The sequence below is a fragment of the Carassius carassius genome, chromosome 17, assembly GCF_963082965.1.
Source record: "Carassius carassius chromosome 17, fCarCar2.1, whole genome shotgun sequence".
NCBI classification, from domain to species: domain Eukaryota; kingdom Metazoa; phylum Chordata; class Actinopteri; order Cypriniformes; family Cyprinidae; genus Carassius; species Carassius carassius.
This window is the reverse complement of record NC_081771.1, coordinates 2,728,520-2,751,320: the sequence shown is the minus strand read 5'-3', so window position 1 is coordinate 2,751,320 and position 22,801 is coordinate 2,728,520. Positions and strand designations below refer to the sequence as shown.

Below are 22,801 nucleotides of genomic sequence, written 5' to 3'. Positions count from 1 at the left end.
ACTACAATTGTTTTTGTGCTCTCGAGCAAGATATGCATGATTCATGATTCATCAATGCAGAAAAACAAATGTTTAATCAATTATGTTGTATTATCAAAATGTGATGATATCTCTGCCTCTGAAACATTTTTTTTCTTTCAAGTGACGTCACCCTGGCCATGCTGGTCCGAAAAACAAATGTTAGTATTGGTATATATCCTCTAACTTATCATTTATGTCATTCATAAGAAGAAAGTTCATTTTATTTTATTTATTTATTTTATGGTGGTTGTTTCATGACTGTCAAGCCTTTGTATTAGCAGAAATGCAATGTTTGCAATTCACCCTACAAAAATGGGATTAAGAAAGTTTCATTAGAACTCATACTTCTCTCTAACAGTTTTCGCTTATAATGACTGAAAACGTTCACTGAACTAACCTCTTATTAAATGTCAGAGTTACATTTAGCACTTCTTCATGTCTACATGACTGAGATGGCCAATCAAATAAGAGAATGAGGAGGCAGGGCTTTAGCGTTCACTCCCAAACTCGCAAACTTCCCTAAGCACTTCCCCTTGAGAGAATCCCCACTGACACTTTTAACTGCATTCCACTTCATGAAGTGAATGATGGGAGTTTATATGGACAGATCCTCTCCCCCTCCATTTTGACCTAATATTTACACATCAGTTAGCTCCATAGACCACAATACAACACGATCATGTCATCATCGCAGAACCCATTTAATTTATACCAAGCCCAAGTAACCAATAAATAGGAAATTGCAAAACAGCGCCAGTAGTGGGCACTCTTGCAATGTAATCAATGATGTACATCCAAGTAAACGAGATGGAGGGAAGTTAGCGAGTAAAGGGCATAAAAATTAACTGTAACGCAGCCAATCGTTGCATTCCAAATGGGAAATATCACCCTGCAAAGGGCACTTCAGAGTGAAAACATTCGTGGCCGCCATATTGAAGGATAGTTCCAAACTTAAGTTCTCAAATCTGGATTCCTTATTAATTTAGATATTTGAGTGTTCTGGAAATCCAATACTTTCAATTCTTCATAAATTAGGGACCAGATATCGCACAGGAATTGCACTCAGCTGATAGTGAACCCACGGACACAAACATGTCATTTCTAAACGTACTCAGATAATGCAGAATGGTTATAATACCTTTAAGTGAGCTGCACACTGCATGCTCATAACAAAAAGTGTATTTTCTCCTATAACCACGGAGCTACCCCATGTTAAGTCAGTGACAGTCAGAAATCAGTAGTGCCTAATGCTGTTCCCCATGGTTCATCCATTGGTGCTGCAGTATGATCTGTCCTGAACAGAGATATGCAGAAATACCATTACACATTTATCTACTTGATGGAATTTTATCATTCTAATTACATAATGAAACAATTAGAAGCCAATTTAGAAAAGATAATGCTGTTGTGAATCACACTGTAGCCACCTGTTCGTGTACATAGACACTGTAGCCAAATCGGAAACAGCCCAGTGTTCCACATAGGGGACAAACAAATTTAACATAGTCACACATAACACACACTGGGTCTTAAATGCATGGCAAAGCACTCAGGTGTTTTAAAGAATAAACTTAACTAGCATATGCACACATGAGTAGAACAAAACAACTATACACTGTGCTCTTTGGGCATTTGTTTGTGTAACCTGCATTGTAAAACCACTAAATGATCCTCCTCCGGAAGAGGTCTGTAGGTGTGAAGGCTTTTTTTTTCTTGGCAGTGAGAATAAATAGCCTATTTCCTCTTTCCAACTTTCACTCACACAGAGGCTTTCATTCCTGTAAGCACAATGATATCAGGTGGAGAATTCATTTACATCTCTCTTGAAGTGCTCATTGCAGTGGGATGCTGTCTGGGCAACATGTTGGTGATCTGGGCCGTGTGGAGAAGTGGAGCCCTGAACAAACCCACTTTCTGCTTGATTGTGTCTCTGGCAGTGGCTGATTTCCTGGTTGGCGCTGTGGCAATTCCTCTGGCTGTGACTGTGGACCTTCACATCAAAATCCCTTTCCATGCCTGTCTCTTCATCAGTTGTTTTCTCATCGTGCCTCTACAAGCTTCAGTGCTCACCCTCCTGGCTATTGCTGTGGACCGATGTCTGCGGGTTTGTATCCCTTTCAGGTGAGTTGGCTTCCAGAGGGCTTTGAAATGAAATGAGAAATGGGCTTTAATACGTGTCAAATTTGTTGAAAGCAAAAGCAAAATATTTGAGATTCTTTACTACCTTTAGATTAAAAATCTAATACATAATCAAATAAAGCTCATTGATCATGTCAGCTCTTGTGCAGATTGGGTGCTAATCATTTCTTAATTGTGACCCTGGACCAATGTCTTATGTCACTGGGATATATTTCTAGCAATAGCCAAAAGAAAAAAAAACATTGTATGGGTCAAAATGATAGATTTTTCTTTTATGCCAAAAATCATAAAGTAAAGATCATGTTCCATGAAGATATTTTGTAAATTTCCTACTGTAAATATATAAAAACATACTTTTTTATAGTAATATGCATTGTTAAGAATCCATTTGGACAACTTCAAAGGCGATTTTCTCAGTATTTAGATTATTTTGCACCCTCGGATTCCAAAATTTCTAATAGTTGTATCTCATCCAAATATTGTCCGATCCTAACAAACCATACATCAATGGAAAGCTTACTTATTCAGTTTTCGAAAAAACTGACAATTAAGACTGGATTTGTGGTCCAGGGTAACATTAGTGGATCCTCACTATAAGGGAATAAGGGAAGGATGCAATAAAAGAAAATGAGGACAGTGGAATCAAAGGAATAGTTATTTGTACATTGGAATATTCTTGACCACTCAAGCGTCACTTTATCACATCATCAGCTGCGCTAAAGAAATCTGCCCTTATGTTTTTAAAATGTGTTATTTAAGACATTCATAATAACTATTAATAAAGCAAGATGCCCTGTTGAAATATATGACATGTATGGTTTATTTAAACTGCAAAGGTAAAATGTAAATTAAAATTATCACGACAGATGTGAAGGGGGAGAAGAATTTATAAGTGCATCAGGGTTTTAATCAAAAAAGACTTCCACATAGGGTACACCCTTGTATCCTCGCTCATAGCTCGTCTAGAAGTCTCACTCCTCGTTCCTCGCCTCCTCACAGTGCAATTAAAGAATTGAGATGGGTTAAGCCTAGAAGGGATTCAGCTTCAGCTACCCGGCTTGTGCACATCAATATAGAGTAATTTTTATGTCCTTCAAGATAGTTGAGTTCCAGCCATTAGTGAAATCTAACTCCTTCAGCTTGTGTTGGATGCAGGGTTGTTAAGTCTGCTTTTCTTTCTCTCTCTCTCTCTCTCTCTCTCTCTCTCTCTCTCTCTCTCTCTCTCTCTCTCTCTCTCTCTCTCTCTCTCTCGATTGAATTAAGCTACTTTCAAACTGTTGTCATGGCTTGATTTCCCCCTGTGGGTTATAGGTTTGAAATTTTGCATAAATTACATTTGACTGAAATGCTTGTATTGAAACATTATGCATTCTACCTATATTAAAAGTAGATGTTAAGTTTTGTGAAGAAAGCCACTGGTAGGAAGCTTTTTAGCTGTGTTTATGATCAGTATGCATAACAGTAACTGTAAAATATTAATATTAGGTATGGAAATTACATTTAGATTTTTTATATTTTAATTTGCACTACTGTGGGCACTTTTGGCATTACTTTAACCACCAACCAACCACACCCCTGCCCCGCCGCACTGTCCTCTTTTTGGAAAGCTAAAATATGGTCACCCTAGTACAATGATCTTTCAATCAATGCAATTTTGATCAATGCAATTTTGGTTGCTCAGTTCATGACCCCTTTAAGGCATCTTTGAAATGCCTCTCAGGAAAGCAAGTGCAGCTCCTATCTCTTTGAATGGGCAAACATCAAATTCTCCAAAACTGTTCACCAAGCTTACGATTAAATTACATATTTGAAATCACCAGTGAATGACAACAGCTGTCTCATAAATGTTGTTTATTTCGATGAAATACCATTAGATTAAGCTTATTGGCTCTTTTATTTAGGAGGAGGGGTTTCCTTTGATAGAGCAGCCATGTTGAGCCTTACTTTTCTCCCCATTCAAAACTATACAAACGAGTGGCACTTGGGTATTCAATTACACCTAAAAATATTTTTTTCCCAAAGATGACTTTTGTCATTTTATGTAGTTTTTATCACACTGGTGAAGTGTTCGTTTTTTAAAATAAGTTTGGATTTAGTTAGTTATGTGATGCTTGTGTGACGACGTGATTGACAGCTGAGATTGACGGCTTCTCTGAGCGAACTGAGGCACTAACAGACTTTTTGGAATTTTCAGAAGGAGATTGTAGTTGTATTTATCTTAATTTGAACAAGCCTCTTGTTCAGCTATCAGCAGGAAAGAATTAGAGCGGTCAGGGGCGTGTACTTGAGATCGACTCTGTGGGAGAGTGAGTGGGACATGGCTCCACTTCACTTACTACTGCGCAAACTCAGGTCCTGAATCAGCACAAGATGTCAGCACCGTAATGGGAAACTGCAGGCTTCACTTTTCTACAGTGGAAGAGAGTGAATGTGTGTCATCTGTCTTTTTTTACTGTAAGAGGGGCCGGACAAGCCTTAATTCATTCTGGCACTCTCACACACATACATCTCCCTTTCACATGCATATATTTTTGCTTCACACACACACACAAATTCTCCTTTCACATGCATATATTTGTACTCTCACACAAATGCATTCTTCATTCACACACACACACACACACACACACATATATATAGTGGAAACGGAAGGAGTATAGTGGAAATGGAATAAGTATAGTGGAAACTGAAGGTGTATGTGGAAGGAGTATAGTGGAAATGAAGAGTATACCGAACTCAACACTCTGGGACCTTTTATAGCACCTGCACATAATTCACACATATGACGATCACACATATTCTTGCCCACAGACACATAACATATGATCTTCATTGCCATTAAAACAGGGTATCAAAAGTTAAAATTGGAGAAGTCTTCAGGGCTTGGTCAACCACACATCATTGAAATATAATCATTTATAGCTTCTTCTCAAGCATAGCAATTTGGCTTGACATGTGTTAACCACACAGATCATGCCCGTATGCAAGCAGTATAACCGGGTTGCAAAATGCATCACCTTCATCTTTCCATCTTCTGCCTAGCATAGCGTATAACAACTCTGTATCAAAAAAAATATCACCTTTATTTAGGGTGTTAATGGGTGTTAAGCAAAAACATGCATTCAAAACCTTATCTTCTTTTAGCTGGAGTCTTAAGTTGCAATGACTCTAAATCATCGGTTAATGTTTGCAATACTGATCCTATTATACTCAGCCATCTCTTTTATCAGCTTCATTATTTATATATCTTATTCAAAGTTTCTTGTTTCTGCATCGATATTATCACAGTTCTCAATTTGAAGTCCATATGGTGTTGATTTTCCATGTTTCTTCTTTGCTTTTCGGCACTTTTCCACTTTCGCTTTTTTTTTTTTTGACTCTCCTGCTTTCTACTGCTTGTAGCACTTGAATGATGAGATCACCAAAGTCAACATGTATGTAACCTGCTTCACAATTTCCTATAGATATTGGCCCAGACGGGGGTTGATCCGAAAACCACATATCTGCCCCATTACTGGGAAATGCCACAAAACGGAAGGCGTATGTGGAAGGAGTATAGTGGAAACGGAAGAAGTATCCTGGAAACGGAAGGCAGGTTTAGGGATGATCAGGGTCACCGGGACAGGTCCTGATCAGCATGGCTGAGGTAGATGAGGTGGCCGCAGAAGTATTTCAGCAAGCTATGTGGGTTTAAAAGAAAAATAAAATAAATATTATCATCGTTTAAAGGTCACATTGCCTTGTCCCTTGATGACGCAGGATTTTTTTTTTCACTTATAATTTAGGAAGTGAATAAAGTGGGAGGTTGCAAGTTAGGGACAGCGATGTCTTTGTATTATTTCCATAACTCAAGATTTGGACTTATTGCAGTTTGTTTATTTTTAGATTTAACTGACAGTAATAAATGAATAGCTTCACTGTAAATTTGCGAGGAAGAGCTGAGCAAGTCTTGCACATGTATTTCCTGGTCTGAGAGTGACTCCCTGCTTAAACAGGAAGTAATGGATACCCAAAAAGAATTACAAATATATTTATGTAAAAGGAGAATGTATGTGTGTGAAAGCAAAAAATGCATGTATGGAGATTATATGTGTGTGAGAGAGAGTAGAAATGCATGTAGGTAAAAGGAGAATGTAGTTGTTTGAGAGAAAAAATATATGTATGTGAAAGGAGAATGTAAGTGTGTGAAAGCAAACATATATTTACTGTGTGTGAAAGGAGAATGTAAGTGTGTGAAAGCAAACATATATGTATCGTAGGTGAAAGGAGAATGTAAGTGTGTGAAAGCAAACATATATTTACTGTGTCTGAAAGGAGAATGTAAGTGTGTGAAAGCAAACATATATGTATCGTAGGTGAAAGGAGAATGTAAGTGTTTGAGAGTGCCAGAATGTATTATGGCTTGTACAGACCAAGGGACCGTTTTAGAATTTTGAAAAATGAAAAAAAAAAAAAATCATGTGAAATTAAGAAGAGATCTTTAGATCAAACAATCAAATAAACGATTAAATAAATCAGTGTGATCATTTAAATTACTTTGTGCAGATTGTCTTGTTTGGAAGCTAAAGACTTTTTATACAATTTCTTTACTTGTAATAAAAAAATATTTAAATAATGTTTTTAAATAGAATATTATTAGAAATAGTTTTTTAAATTATTTATTATAATTATTAATTATTTATTATAATGTGAAATAGAAGCAATTTCAGAACATAAATTACATGTACAACGTTTTGCGTGATGTTCATTTTAAAGTGTTAATTTGAATGAGTTTTAATTGTAAAGTATTATTTTGTGTATTTGGTGTAACATAATATGTTGACATGCTTTAATGTTCAAAACACATTATTTTTCAAATACTGTACATTATTGTAGGTACTCCATGCCCTGCCTCTCTCAAGCATGTTTTCTAGTTCCTCTTTCCAACAAGCACAGTCTGCTCTGATTGGCCAACTGACCCAGTGCATTGTGGTTGGCTGAACACCACAAGCACTAGTCGGAAATGTAACACCCCTATACACCACAGCTTCATCTTTCAAAATAAATGTAACAGTTAATTATGTCCTTAGTGTTACCATCAGTTCAAGCCCGAAAGGGGAACAGAGTCACGTGACAGACACAGTGATGAATCTCGTATGTGTTTGCATTACAAAAGCCACGGTCGGTTAAGACAGCTGACTCCACTGTGTGACCCTGTCTGTCTCTCTGTCTCACACATACACAAACACACACACAACGCGCAAAACTCCACATTTGAACAGTCAATAACAAATACTTATGCTAATAACAAAACATACTTCCAGTAGCTGATTCCGAAGCGCCAGATTGTCGGGGCAAAGTCAGAAGTACCTTCTCTCCTAGGTTCACGAAAAAGATTCCTAGATCTACTTTCAGAAGGCCAAATAAAGTGCTTTTGCTTTCTCCTAGATACACACACATCTCCCTGACATGACTGCTTCAACAATGACATTGCATCATATAACCCCTTTAAGAAATATTGGTCAAAATTGATTTTGATTCTCTTTGCTCTACAGGTACAAGGCTACAGTCACTAAGAAGCGCTCATGGTTTCTGGCCGCTGTGTGCTGGATACTGGCATCTTTTCTGGGCTTCTTACCCATGTTTGGATGGTACAACCATGACACACTGACACGTTACAACTCCACCTCCATAGAATGTCAGTTCATTGATGTCATTCCCATTACATATCTCATCCACTTCATCTTTGAAGGCTGTTTTCTTCCTCCACTGGCAGTCATGATCGCTTTGTATTGCTACATCTTTTTTAAAATTAGAAGTGTTAGAGCAGGTATGTCAGCTGAAACCAGTACATGTAAAAAAAAGGAGCACCAACTAGCTACCTCTCTGGTTTTAGTCTTGGCTCTTTTTATTGTTTGCTGGCTGCCGTTACACACAATACAATCAATCACATACTATAACCAGAGTATACATGTCCCGTCCATTGCTTTGTACTTTGGCATTCTCCTCTCTCACGCCAACTCAATGGTAAACCCTGTAGTGTACGCCTTCAGAATCCCTAAGATAAAGCGGGAGTACAGGAAGATTTGGAGGAGGATGATTTGTCAACAGCAGCAGGCAGATACAAACAGCTGCAGGACTCCTGCTAGTAACACCACCGACAGCCATGATGGACGAGTTCATGTGAAAATCAGTCCACAGGGGGGAGCCAGTGACATGACTGACTCCACAGTAAAATAAATAAAATATGTTTGTATATTAAATGTATTTATATTTATATATATATATATATATATATATATATATATATATATATATATATATATATAAATGATATAAATATAAACATGTAAATACATAATATTTTTTGTACATAAATATTTTTAAAATAAAAGCTATATGTGTGTATTTATATAAACATAATAAATGTACACAGTACACACAAATATTTTATGTAAACAAAATGTTTTTATTTTGGATGCGATTAATGGGTTGACAGCACTAATATATATATGTATGTATATATACGGTATATCACTTTTTTCAGACTAAACCTTTCTAATCTTATTTCGGGTTGCAGTTACACTTTTATGCCAGTAGGGCGCCTCAAAACACCACAGTCAAAGTCTGAGAGTTACTAGTTAACAAAGTACCTTTCAAGTATATGGTATATTTATAGTCTTTGGTAGTTAACTGAGTAACTGTGTGAGGTCTGGCTGAATGTGGATAGTTTACTGCACAATAATATGTCTGTACAAAATTACAAATATGAGCCTGCAGTATTGCAATTTTTTTTAAATAATAATAATAAAAAAAGCTTCATTATGAAGTACATATATGAGATTTTATTTGTGACTTTCATAATGTCTAAAAAATTTTCATAATATTATTTTTAGAATAAGTCACTGAACGAGTCACCCTTTATTTAAATTTAACATATACATTTAAACATTTAGCAGTCGCTTTTAACCAAAGTAGAACAAAAGATGCAATTAAACAAACAAGGGCAGTAATAAGAGCTGTGACAAGAAAATAATAGAAATGGAATGGAATAGAGAGTGCTAGAGGGTCAAGATAGATAGATAAATAGATAGATAGATAGATAGATCAAAGACAATGATTTTATTGTTTCATTAGGATAACCAAAACTGCTTTGCTGATACAATAACATTCTGAAATGTTAAATAAAAATAAAGTAACAGTGCAGAATAAACTAAGAATAATAACAACTGTAAAATAAAAACAGAATGATACTGATATTCATTTTTTTTATTGACCAATTTTAACATTTACAAGTCTCTCGTTGTTTATATTAATGTGGTTTTACTCTCGTTCATTGTGTCTCTCAAGGAAGGCAATAGACTGTATAGTTATCACCTGAATAGGATGAGATCCTTCCCACAAACTATACAACCTACTACCTCAGCTTGAGACACACGGATCTGCAGGTTCACAGCTTCAGAATGGAGAAGATATAGGCTGAGGTCAAAGTGTTTCCCACAGTTTCTTCAGTAGACAGCTGGTCAATCTGCCTCCATAAGAAAGACAGTAGATTGTATAGTTATCTCAAAGGGAGGTTTTATACTCCACAACTATTCAATCTACTACCTCAGCTTTAGGGACAGAAACAAACACGGCATGGATGTCGTTTCTTCACTGAATCTGCACCGGGATAAAAGGAAAAAAAAGATTTATTAGGAGTCATACACAATTACATCAAAATGCTTGTTTTATTTATTTTAATTGATAAAAGTCTGATTGATCTAAAAACATACATTTATTGATCTAAAATGTTTTATTTATTTAAAAAAATTATCAGTTTGCATCATACACATATTGATATATTAACAATAAATATACAATTTATATATTGTCTTCTTGGCTAAAATCAATAAGAAATATCCATAATCAGAGATTTAAATTAAAACGCTGGCTCTAATAAAATCTCCCCATTTCTTGTCGTTCACAGTGACTTTCAAAGTGCAGAAGGAAATTTGGAAGTTGTTGATTCTATTTCAGTATTTCCTTCTTTGTGTCTTCCTGATTTCCTTTTAAAAGATTAGTCAAATATTCAACAGTTAGCAGCATGCTAACATGTTCGACCTGCAGGAGTGACTGTGTGGCATGAAGCAGAGGTGAGCCGCACGAGGAAATAATGCCCGATTTCTCCTTGCACTCTTCACACGCCTGTGGTGTTGCATGCCATTTAATTGCTCCATTTGAACGCAGCTTTCCCAGCTGTCTGCCTTTAAATAACTCTACATGTTGTCTGCTAGCAAAGCATGAAAGGGAGGGAAAAGAAAGAACCAAACAAAATGGCTGCCTTCCTGCCATCTTAAACGAGTGCGCAGTTACAAGTCAAGTAACTGACTTGTAACCAGAAACTGGCTTGTAGGCTACTTATTTCAAGAAAGGGGAATGATTGCACAGTAGCAGGAAGTATACTGCGAATATATTGCTAAAATTGAAACCTTTATAACCCTAACAAAATGACTGTGACAATACCATCTTTCAGTTTGATTTCTATATTCTGGTAAGTGGGGGACTTTTGAACACGATGAAGATGTCCAAATTTTCATGTTTTGTTGAAATAACTTTTTTTTAAATTTTATTTAGTACTGCCGTTCAGAAGCAATACAAGATACTTGCATGTTACCCAGAACACAAATTAAGTACAATTTACCTCGATCTTCAAATTCCAAAAAGTTTTCACCCCCCAGCTCTTAATGCATCGTGTTTCCTTCTGGAGCATCAGTGAATGTTTGAACCTTTTTTAATAGTTGTGCTTGAGTCCCTCAGTTGTCCTCAGTGTGGATCTCAAAATCATAAAGTCACTGCTGGAAAGGGTTCAAAAATGCAAAAGAAAAAATGTGCAGGACATGAAGGGTTTTTCTGAAGAACAGTGCTCAGTTGAACTGTTCAGAGCAAACAAGGGACTCATGAATGACCATCACAAAAATAAATAAATAAATAAAAAAACAGTCGTGGAGGTTATTTTAATCATTTCAGCTGTAAATATCTTTAATGTAAAATGTCTTACTGAGGAAAGTACTAAATATAAAATAACATGAATTTTATATGATCGCTCTTATTTTGTTAAAATGATCACTTCACAGATTCTGCATGGCGTTCCCAAACTTTCACATGCCTTTTAAAACTTTATGTACATATGAAATAGGATTGTTTGCATTGTTCTAATACACAGATGATGGCGTCCCAGCATGATGGAGCTGTGGTAGATGTCTGGCAGACGGGGGTCACCCAAGAATGGACTGCCATGGTAAAGGGGCGGGATGGCGGCACCGTGTCTTTGCATAAATTAGCATGTGAACCGAGGAACTGAAAGACACTGGGGCAGGACATTAACATTCTGGATTCCTCTTTGGCCTAATTAATGGCAGTGATTGAAATGTTTTGGCCTGGCAGTTGGCCGAGACAGCGGGGACCCGGCGGAGAGTCTCATAATTGAGATGTTGGATCAGTTAAAGGGCTGAGGAATCAAAAAGTTATGCACTGCAAAAACAATTTTCTTACTTAGAATTGTTTTGTCTTGTTTTCCCATGTGAATATCTAAACATTCTTACAACAAATCAAAAGCAAAATTTGAAGCAAAATGATTTGAGGTATTTTCTGAAAAAAATCTAAATAATGTGCATTTATGTTTAACCCTCTGAGCCTCTTCAGTCGGAACTGAAAGAAAAAAAAATCTTGAATTTTGTATCATTTTTTGCTTCATTGGAATGGGGTGACATTTGGGGAGTTTGTCACTGCATTAGCTATGTGAACACACACACACACACACACACAAAAAAACCATATGGTTTAAATGTAACAAAAACATTTTTTGTCAAAAATTACTGTGGGAAAAAAAATGCTCCTAAAAATTTTATAAATATTGCATAGTATCATACAATCCCCTCAAAATTCTAAATAACATAAAAAAATATTTCTGAACAAAATATTATACAATGATTTTCCTGGAAAAACTTTTGACTGCAAAGGTATCAAGTGTGACCCAAAAATGAAGAGGCCCAGAGGGTTAAAACAAGAAAAATATCTACCAACGGGGTCAGAAAATAATTCAAAGGTCAAACCAGGATTTTTTCGTTTTTTGACCTCATTATCAGATTTTTCTTTCTTAGTTTTCAGAAAACAAGTCCTACTAATATTATATAATTTTGCCTCTCATGTAAATATATCTTGATTTAAAAACGTTTAGATATTTGGACTGGAAAACACAACACAATTGGTTTTTACGGTGCGCATTTAAAATCTTTTATAGGCCGCAAATCTGTGTAAAAAGAGCATGTGTGCCATATAAATAGTGCTAATAATTTGTGTTGATTACAATAGAGTCTGATGTAAGCATGTTGCTAAACTAACTTGCTATGCTAATACTTAATTTTTAGTCCGTTTTTCGATTTTACTTTTCAGTATTTAATAAAATGTATGTTTCTAATCATTATTTCTCTCTGTCTTCCAGCTCGTTGTAATGCATTCTGGGATCCAAGGATGCCAGATGCTGGCCAAAACAAGATACTTTATGAAGCGCCGTAATTCAATTTTTTTTGGCGTGGGCTTATGGTGCATAAAACGTCGTCTAGTTAGGCAGCTCACTACATTTGCTGTGTTTATCTGGTGCTATGGCTTCGTCTGACATTTTTCTTGGCTCTCAAAAGGACTATTTGTTATTCCATCACAGTATATGGTCCACGTCTCACTGAAGTCCATGGATCATTACACAAAGTAATGGCTATGTCAACATGAGGCTAAATCTTCATGTCTTGTGAGAGATAATATATGCAAAGCTCTACATAAACAGTAAAAGGCATTTTAACTTGAACTCTCTCCTTCACCAGAGAGCTGTTTCACATATGTATAACTCAATCATATCTGCGATTCAAACAGCTTTTGTTATAACATATTTGGCAGTGAGATACTTGTGATAAAATGGTGACAAACTAGAACCAGCTTGTCAGCGGAAGTGGTTAAGTTTCTCTAACCTCAATCTTGGGGTTAAACGCAAAGGTATTTTTTTTTATTTCACCTCTGCTGTCAACATTTCCTCATGTGTTGACATCTACTAAATGTATTTTATTTGAACTTTATTTAGCTGTGGAGTGCATATAAAACATAATTTTAATTTAATTTTGATGAAAGATTATGAAGATATTTGATATTTTTTGGTTAATGTGCACTGATGCATCACAAACCATAAGACCAGGAATGTGTATTTAGAAAGTAAATGGGGTCTAATTAGATTTATTTTTTAAACTTATGCAACCTAATATGCCCATTTAGCTCCAAAAGCCTATTTTATCCTAACCTGTTTAAACTGTTGCCATTTCTATCTAGAAAAGCCATAATTACTGCAAGGAACATTTTCGGCATATTTGCATGTTAATTGTCAGTAATGTAATTAAATGCATTTGTGATCATTATGAAAGTGAGTAAATATAGTCCTACCTGCTTATTTAAGGTGAGATGACATTTCACTTGCCACATCCGTATTAGTAAAATTGTCCATTTATGCAATGTGTTTTAACCCACGGTGTTGCAGTGGTGCAAATCCAGAGGCCTTTTTAACATGCTTATCATTTGCAGCGCGACCCCTAACAATCTGCAGAACTTCAGCTCTTTGCCCTGGATGCAAAAATAGCAATTCTAAACAGGAAGTGCCTGTTGACCTTGTTTGCGTATGCGTTCAGTATATGTTCAGCACTTATCAATGCGATAGCTGTATTGCAAACAGATGCAGCTTGCAACACTCGGCAGTGCGGTTGCAAAATTAGCGTTCGTTGAATTTTAAAAATATATTATCGGAGTACATCATACAGGAAAATATTGTTTCACTGTTATTTTGTATTTAATTCAATGTTTGAAATCGTTGAGTTCAGTGTTTCTACACAAATTTTTTTCAGTGTAGCTAAAACACAAAAACCTTTTTTTAATTTGTCATCGCATTTGTTGACACTTGTAAATTAGGCCTGTTCTATTAAAACAATGAAAATAACACTATAAATGTAAGTCATTTCTGCACTGGAGATGCAAAAATAATTATTGCTTCCAAATAGGTTTCCTCGAACACTGCCTGCATGTTTTATTTGCTCATAAAAACAGATAGTCCCGCCCACAAACTCACGCCATTCGTCGAGAAGGGCAGGATTCTCAAGTAAACGTTTTAAGAGTTATTTTGCAGGGAAATCAACATCTCAATAACTTACTAAGAGTTGTCACATTGAACAAAGACTAGAATAAAGTATTTTAACATGGAAAATACAGCTTTGAATTAACATTTTTGCATGCAGCATGTTCAAGTGAGAAGCCATGTGCTTTTGAAAGCTCATAACTTGATCTGTTAACTCTTTCTTTTCGATACCTGTGAGACAAATGTGATCTGCACGGCTATAAAATGAGACCTCGAATCCCTTTAGTGACAAATACCTGCTCTGGTGAGTGTCAGGCAGCCGTAATTACAGCTGGATGTCCAAGGGTTCAGCTGCTATCCACAAGGCTCTTTTTCTTCATAATGTGATGGTGTTTGTGGTTTTATTGCTTCAGAATTGCAGGTGATTACCAAAATATTTCCCCCCGATAGTAGGTCTGTGACTTTGTTCCTGGTTACCACACGGACACACAGAGAGAGAGAGGGAGGGAGCAAAAAAATAGCAGGAAGTAGAGAGGGCAGACCAGAAAAAAAATCATCAAGTAACGTGACAAGTTCATCTGAGGATAGTGAGGGAGGGGTGGAGGAAGTGTTTTCATTTTTTTCGTCTATCACTCCGCCCACCTCCTTACTGCTTTTTTCTTACTCTGTTTTCTCTTTGTACAGTGTTCAGGGCAGTTTTCATTTACAAGTTTCGATGTCTCTAAAAGATTTACGATTCTTTGTAGGCTGTGTTAGTGAACTAACCAAAAGTAGTTAGGCAAACAAAACGTGAGGTGCTATGGAATGGAAATGCAATGTTTAATCAAAATGGCATAAAATAATCTTCAAATGTGTTTTTAGTTCAATCGTAGATGAAAGAAAGACATATCAAGTGTGTTTTAACATTATTTGTATTATTATTATTATTATTATTTTACACCAGTTTGGTGTAAGTCTGAAAAATTAAAAAAATTAAAATATTATATATATATATATTTTTAAATTAAAATCGACAGAAATATACATACACACACATTTCCGTATAAAATATACAAGATTTTATATTTATATATATATATATATATATATATATATATATATATATATATATATATATATATATATATATATATATATATATATATATATATATATATATATATATATATATATATAATTTAAGAGTCTCATTCTTCACCTTTTAGATTTGTATGTGGTGTACCGACTAAAAGACAACCTAGAAGTAACAAATAACAGTTACAAATCCTTCTGCAATGCTTTTAGTGAGATTGTAGGTTTAATTTTCTTCTCCTGGCAGTTTGGCAGGTAAAGTGCTGCTCTTTGTTTTGAAGGCCTCAGACATGTAACTTAGCTCAAAAGAGCGTATTTACCCTGTACTGTACTGTACATAGCAAACCGCATGTTTGTATAGCCTCTGAAAACATTTTTAAAGCTATTATGCAAACAGGTTGTATAAAAAGAAACAGTGGTCATGTATCGCAAGGCAGACAAAACCAAGCCAAATCACTCGCACACATTAATTTAGCTTGAACACATTTGGAGTTTTTCTAACAATATTTGTTTTTTATGAGAAAAAATGTTAAATGTCTCAACGGACAGAAACGAAACGCGCTTTATCATGGCGGCGGCAGATAAACGACACGTGCTGGAGGAAGATGAGGATGAGGAGCAGCGAAATTCAGAGCAAAACTATTATACTGCAACACAAGAAAGTAAAAAATGAAAGCTAAGCATTCGAATGAAAATCAAATGCTGGAAGTACCTGAGTGACAGCTTTTCGTGGGACATCAGCGGGAGACTCCGGATGGGGTAAAAAGTACAACTGTACTACTGTACGACGACCGAAAAAAAAAAAACAGCAGGGAGGAAGAAAGAAGAGGAGAGACCGTTTCCACGTCGCTCGCAGGCCAACAGGAAAAGCAGAGAGAGAGGTGTGTGAGCAAACAGCCCTTCTCACACGAACCCCTGCAAGCACTGAGCAGATTCAGCTATGCCCTCCTATTCCCCTGCCCACTTCAGCCCCGCTGCCAAGAGAGAGAGGTCACAACAGTATGAGAAAGGAAAAGAAAACAAGGCGGCAACTCTTGCGACCACCTTGCGGCTCGCTCTTTGGCTTCATCTGTTGTTGTTGGGTTAGCAGCCAGTCCTCCATGTTTAATACCTCTATGGGTGTTGGCACAAAATGCTAAACACCGTCACCTGGCTCAGGCCTGGAAGTGAGGAGTGGAACTTGGTCTGAAACCAAGCGAAATAAACAAATCTCAACCTATCCCTCAGTAGCATGGCGTCGCTTAAAGCTGCGAGAGAAAATGTTGATATCAGGTACATGTACTTACTCAGAGTGCCAAATCACGATCTGACACACGTCCTGAAATAGAGTTAAGGCTCCCGAAAGAGTCTTTTGTCAGCGTTTGGCATCTATCCCAGGTGCAAGCCTTTCGATTCCTGTTTTACAGAAGTCATTCGCAGCATCTTTAGCTGTCCTTCTATTGCCTGCATGCTCCATGCAATATACGTTGATGTTTATCCATAGGCATTCATGCACATAAACTTTTGTTCATGCCTTTGCTATGTGCATGTTCAAATTGAAATAAAAGTCGGGATCCTGAAAGCAAGTCCACGATTGTCAGCATTCCCAGGTGAAACCAATTCAAGCTCCTTTTTTAAAAACTTTGAGTCCTTTTCAAAGAGTTCTTGCTGTGCTGAAGCAGGAGGGCAGAGTGAGAAAGTTAAACCCGAGGCACCAGGACAAAGAGCGCGAGACGGCGACTTGTCACAGCACTTGTGGTCAAAGTTTGTGCTAACACTGTACTATATCCTTCTCAGCTTTGAAGAAAGCAGGATGCAGCGAGATCTGTGCAATAATCCAGCGTCAACCTGCCAAAAAGTGTGCTGTCTCTTTACCGACGTCGCAGATATGGTGACAGAAAGAGAGAAAGAGTTGTAATCGTCCTGTCTTCCTCTCCTTTCAGGCATTGTCATGGGCAGCACAGTGTGTGACGTCAGAGCCCCCCTTTCGTCCTTTTGTTATTTGTCCATTTATTTCTCAAAGTACTGTCCTCGTGTCGCATTTTATCTTTCTTTTGCTCTATAAACTCTCTGAAGGGGAAGAAAGTACCATTTCTTGATGCCCAACTTGGGGGAGAGAGAGAGAGGGACACAGATATAAATAAAGCACAAGAGCACAAGTGAATAAAGAAAGAGAAGCTGCCCTTACAAATCTCTCAGTCTGTCTTCCTGCCTTCTGACCGGAGTGCTTGTAAAGCTTTCAGCTGCGGCATCCAGGGCCAGCCTCCATTGGCACCAGTTCAAGAAAAGAGCCGGCTGTGGTTAAAGCTCCCGCTGACTGTCTCGGAGGAAGACGAGCTCACAGAGAGAGAGAGAGAAAGGGGGTCGGGCTGGCACCCATGAGGAGGGTGTCGGTGCGGACAGTAGGTCAGGGTAAGGGGGGGTGGCAGAGGTGGCACATGTGCCAATGGCAAGCTGCTCTGGGAGTTCAGACAGGGAGCATGAACCAGAAAGAGGACACTCTACATCCCAAAGATCTTCATTACCGGTGATGCTCTGCACTCGTAAAAAATAAAGGCTGCAAAAGGGGGGTTTCACAACGATGCCATAGAAGAACCATTCCTGGTTCCCCCCCCAAAAAAATGTCTTATTGTAAAGGATGTTTAAAAAAACAATCCACTAAAACAAACATTTTGTGGAAAATTGCTTGGATGTTAAAGGTTCGTCACTAAAGAAATTTTCTTTTTAAGAGTGCAGGACACTCTACTGTGCATGTTCTGCAAAGTGACATTGTAAATCTTCTTATATTTCATGGAAAAGCTCTTTATTCTATACTATAGTTCTTTTGGAAGGCACCCTTTATTACATTCAAATAAATGTATATAAAGATTATATACACTATGTTCATGGTAAGATTTTTGTAAGGTTTCTTTGATGAATAAAAAGTTTAAAAGAACAGCATTTATTTGAAATGTGGAAATCCTTTGTAACATTTTAAATATATTTATTGTCACTTTTAATGCTTCCTTGCTGTACAAAAGTAATACCTTAAAAAAAAACTTAAAAATTGCACCGACCCAAAACTTTTGAAAAGTTATACAGCAATATTGGTTTTCTGAGTTCCCATAATTCCAGTCAGATGGCAGCATCCAGTTCATGTTCATCCAGGACTGCTTGCACCAACTGGACGTTGCCATTGAGCTAAATGGAAATGCTAACAAATCCTTCTCCTTCAGGCATATTAAAACTCCTTTGGTCAGGCTAAACAGTGTTTAATCTTCTTAAACTTTATTGTCTTAGTTGCATATTAAAAAGCAAGTGTTTTGTCATAGAAAAATTTTCTCATTGTTTTTTTTTAGGGCTTTATTCCACCTTTAACAACTGAGTGCTACCTGTGACCTCATCTGACAGTGCTCTCTATAGCAAATTGGCTCTGACAGACAGATAGTTTTGCCTTTTTTGGGAGACCTCAACAAATGGCCCCAACTGCCTTAATGACACATAATGGCTGGAGCTGAAGGGCGGCGGCTGGGGAACATCCTAGGCGCGTTACTCGAGCACTGGGGGGACGCTCCAGGGTCTAATAGTCTCTTCGGCGCCAGCAGCTGAAGGACGTGGCCTCTCCCACAGGAGCTATTACCCAGAATCCCTCCACACTGATGTCATCCTGTGTAACGTAACGCTGAAACTGCGGAGAGAACCAAAGTTCTGTTCACTTCCCCCATCTGTTTGCAGTGACATTCATGTGAAATAAAGACACAATGCCACTTGCTTTTAGCAATACCATCAGAGGCTTGTCACCTGCTCCGCATGTGTATAATTGGGCAGGCTTAGTGACTTTCAATGCAGTCCTTGCACATTTCTCATTTACACATTAAATTAACTGAGAAAAGCAAGACATTTCAGCTGGGATTTCTGTGGTTACATTGTTTGCATAAGACCTATCCTGATACAACATTGTGCTGGAGCACACTTTTTTATATACATTTCATGCCTTCATTGTACACTTTTGTCTGTGTAAAAGTCAAACTTGTTTGAAAATGTGGAAAAGGTTTTAAAAGAAGGGTTCAAATAAGGTTTATAGGACTTACAGATTTAGGACTTTTGGTTGGTTATCGGGGTTCAATGGGGATTTCTGGGTTGTTTTGGGGTTTGAGTGGTTGATATGGGGGGTGCTAGATGGATGCTAGGGGGATGTGCATTTGCTAGATTTTTGATGTGGTTTTCCAGTGATTTCTAGGTAGTTTCTAGGATGTTCTATGGGTTGCTGTTTTTTGAGGGGGGTTGCTGGGTAGTTTTTAGGCAAGACAAGGCAAGTTTATTTATATAGGACATTTCGTACACAATGGTAATTCAAAGTGCTTCACATAAAAGAAAGTAAAAATAACAAAAATAAAACAAGCAATTTTTTAACTTTTAAAATGATTTAAAAATTAACTTATTTAAAATGAATTTAAAAACAGTTCGAAACAGAAAATGATTTTCCTGTACATAAAAAAAAACTGTGAAAAAAAAACAGTGCAATCAGTTCGGACAGTGCACAGTGCTCAGTGCACAGTGCTCATTCAAGAAATGCACAGTTTAACAGATGAGTTTTAATTCTAGATTTAAATGTGACCAGTGTTTTAGCACATCTGATCTCTTCTGGAAGCTGATTCTGCGGGCGGCATAGTAACTAAAGGCGGACTCCCCTTGTTTTGTGTGAACCGTTGGTATTTCTAACTGACTCGATCCTAATGGTCTGAGTGATCTGTTAGGTTTATATTCAGTGAACATATCTGCAATATTTTTGGTCCTAGGTCATTTAGTGACTTATATACGATTAAAAGTACTTTAAAATCAATCCTAAATGTAACTGGAAGCCAGTGTAAGGACCTGAGGACTGGTGTGATATGCTCAGATTTTCTGGTTCTAGTCAGAATCCTGGCAGCAGCGTTCTGGATGAGCTGCAGCTGTCTAATGGTCTTTTAGGGAAGTCGTGGCCTGGTGGTTAGAGAACCGGACTCCCAATCGAAGGGTTGTGGGTTCGAGTCCTGGGCTGGCAGGAATTGTGGGTGGGGGGGAGTGCATGTACAGTTCTCTCTCCACCTTCAATACCACGACTTAGGTGCCCATGAGCAAGGCATCGAACCCCCAACTGCTCCCCGGGCGCTGCAGCATAAATGGCTGCCCACTGCTCTGGGTGTGTGTTCACAGTGTGTGTTCACTGCTCTGTGTGTGTGCACTTCGGATGGGTTAAATGCAGAGCACAAATTCTGAGTATGGGTCACCATACTTGGCTGAATGTCACTTCACTTCACTTTTTGTTTTTTTTTTTTTTTTTTTTTTGGGAAGGCCGGTGAGGAGCCCATTACAATAGTCCACGCTGCTGGTGATAAAGGCATGAACAAGTTTCTCCAAGTCTTGGCTGGAAACAAAACATTTAATTCTTGAAATGTTTTTTAAATGATAGTATGCTGATTTAGGGTATTCTAGGGGTTGTTTGATTGTTTTGAGGGTTACTAGGTGATTGGTAGGATGTTCTATAAGTTACTAGGTGGTTGCTAGGGAGTTTTGGGGGTTGCTAGGTGTTCTGGGTTATTTTGGGGTAGTTGTATGGTTAAAAGGATGGTATGGGGGTTGCTAAGGTGATTTGCATTTGCTAGGTTGTTGCTGTGGTGCACTAGGATGTTCTAGGAGTCACTAGGTTGTTTTAAAGGGTTGATGGGTGGCTATTAGGGTGTTCTGGGTTTCTAGGTGTTGGTGGGTGGTTGATAGGATTGTATGAGGTTTGCTAGATGATTGGTAGGTTGTTCTTGGGGTTGTTCTAGGCATTGCTCTTGGGTTGTTTTGGGGGTTGTTGGGTGGTTGATTGGATGTATTGGGGTAGATGGTTGAAGGGGGTTGGTAGGTAGTTGCTAGGGTGTTCTAAGGGTTACTAAGAGGTTGAGAGTTATGGGGCTATTACAAGGGTGTTCTAGGGGGTGCTAGGTGGTTGCTAGTTAGTTTTCGGTTTTGTTAGTGTGTTTTGAGGGTTATTGAGTGGTTGTCAGGATGTTCTAGGGGTTGCTAGATTGTTTTGAGGGTTTCTGGGTAGTTACTATGGTGTTCTGGGTTGCTAGGATGTTCTAGAGGTCTCTGTGTTGTTTTAGGCGTTGATAGGAATGGTATGAGGGTTACTAAGTGAATGGTAGGATCACTATCCATCAAGCAGGTAACGTTATTATTGCTAACAATAACCAGTGTTTAGAGAATAAAATAGCCTTGACAGCCTTGGAGTTCCACAACTATTGACTTTGTTCTCATTCACTCAGACTTGCGCGCATGTGTGTGTGTGTGTGTAGGTGATTGCCAGGTTTTCGCAACAAAACCTGCCTTGTTGCTACTCAAAACTAGCAAAAAACTAGCATAATTGTGTTTCGAGGCGGGTTCCCCACTAAAAAATATATAAATCACGTTCGAGGGGCTAAAATACACGTTTTTCGGTGTGGTTCATCTGGTAAGAAAAGCCTGCATTATTCATCATCATAAGCATAAGAAATGGCACCTAAATGAGGTCTAATATCCACTTTTACAATCTTGCATTACAGAATATTTATCCAGTTTTTTTTTCGGTGCGATGTTCCCTAGGGCATTATCACATGATCTTTAAGAATTGTTCAGAGTAATCAGTCCCTGACCAAACTGCACAAGTTTGAGTTAACTGTTCATTGACCAGAAATCTGATCTCAGATCAGCACTATGATGTGGTTTTAGTGGAGTGACTTTGGTGGGGCATAGCAGAACACTGGGGGCGTCTATGGTGAAGTGGCATGCTTTAGTCACTTTAGATACATGTATCAAGTGCATATTTATTATTAAGGACCTGAATGAAATCCCTAACTCTGAGCACCTTATTATCCGCATAGCAACACACTGGAGTTCCTTAGCAATTGACTTGCAACACCCTGGCAACCACCTAGCACATCCAAGTAAATAAAAAAGCAAAACACTTAACACCACTTAACAAACTGCATAGCAACTTGCAAAATAAAAAAATAAAAAATGCCCTAATTGCAACTTTCTAATAACTATAAGTAACTTTGCCCTGACAAAGGAACAAATGTTCAGAACACCCTAGGAACTACATAGCAACCCACTAGAATACATACATATCAATACCCTGGTAACCACTCAGAACATCTGACTAATAATTTGGCATTACCTGGTAAACCAGCAAGAAAAAAATAAAAAAAATTCAATGTAGCGTTATAGCAGCCCATTTTAAAAATCCCTGAACACCCCAACCAGTGCAGAACAACATGCTAAAAACCACTCTGACCTTAGAAGTTGCATATAAACACCCAGACAACCACCCAAAGTATCCTAGTTATTAATAGTAACATGTTTAAAAACACTCATAGCAACACCCTGGCAACCAAATATAACATTCTAGTACATGCCGAGTAACATGCTAAAAACCACTCAGACCTTAGCAGCTGCATAGCAATGCCCTGGCAAACACCC

General features: G+C 37.7%; 1 protein-coding gene across 1 annotated transcript; it reads left to right on the top strand.

Moving 5' to 3' along the window:
- The first annotated feature begins 1,562 nt into the window (after positions 1-1,562).
- adora4a (adenosine A4 receptor a) lies at positions 1,563-8,379 on the top strand. The gene is made up of 2 exons (XM_059570125.1): positions 1,563-2,142; positions 7,695-8,379. The coding sequence occupies exons 1-2, from the start codon at positions 1,811-1,813 to the stop codon at positions 8,377-8,379; spliced, it is 1,017 nt and encodes a 338-aa protein (XP_059426108.1). The 5' UTR covers positions 1,563-1,810.
- The last annotated feature ends 14,422 nt before the right edge of the window (positions 8,380-22,801 follow it).

What these genes read in the sequence shown, in the direction of transcription:
- adora4a (XM_059570125.1), top strand. Translation starts at nt 1,811, where the DNA reads ATGATATCAGGTGGAGAATTCATTTACATCTCTCTTGAAGTGCTCATT. An exon ending in CGGGTTTGTATCCCTTTCAG is followed by an intron (nt 2,143 to 7,694) that starts GTGAGTTGGCTT and finishes TTTGCTCTACAG; the next exon opens with GTACAAGGCTACAGTCACTA.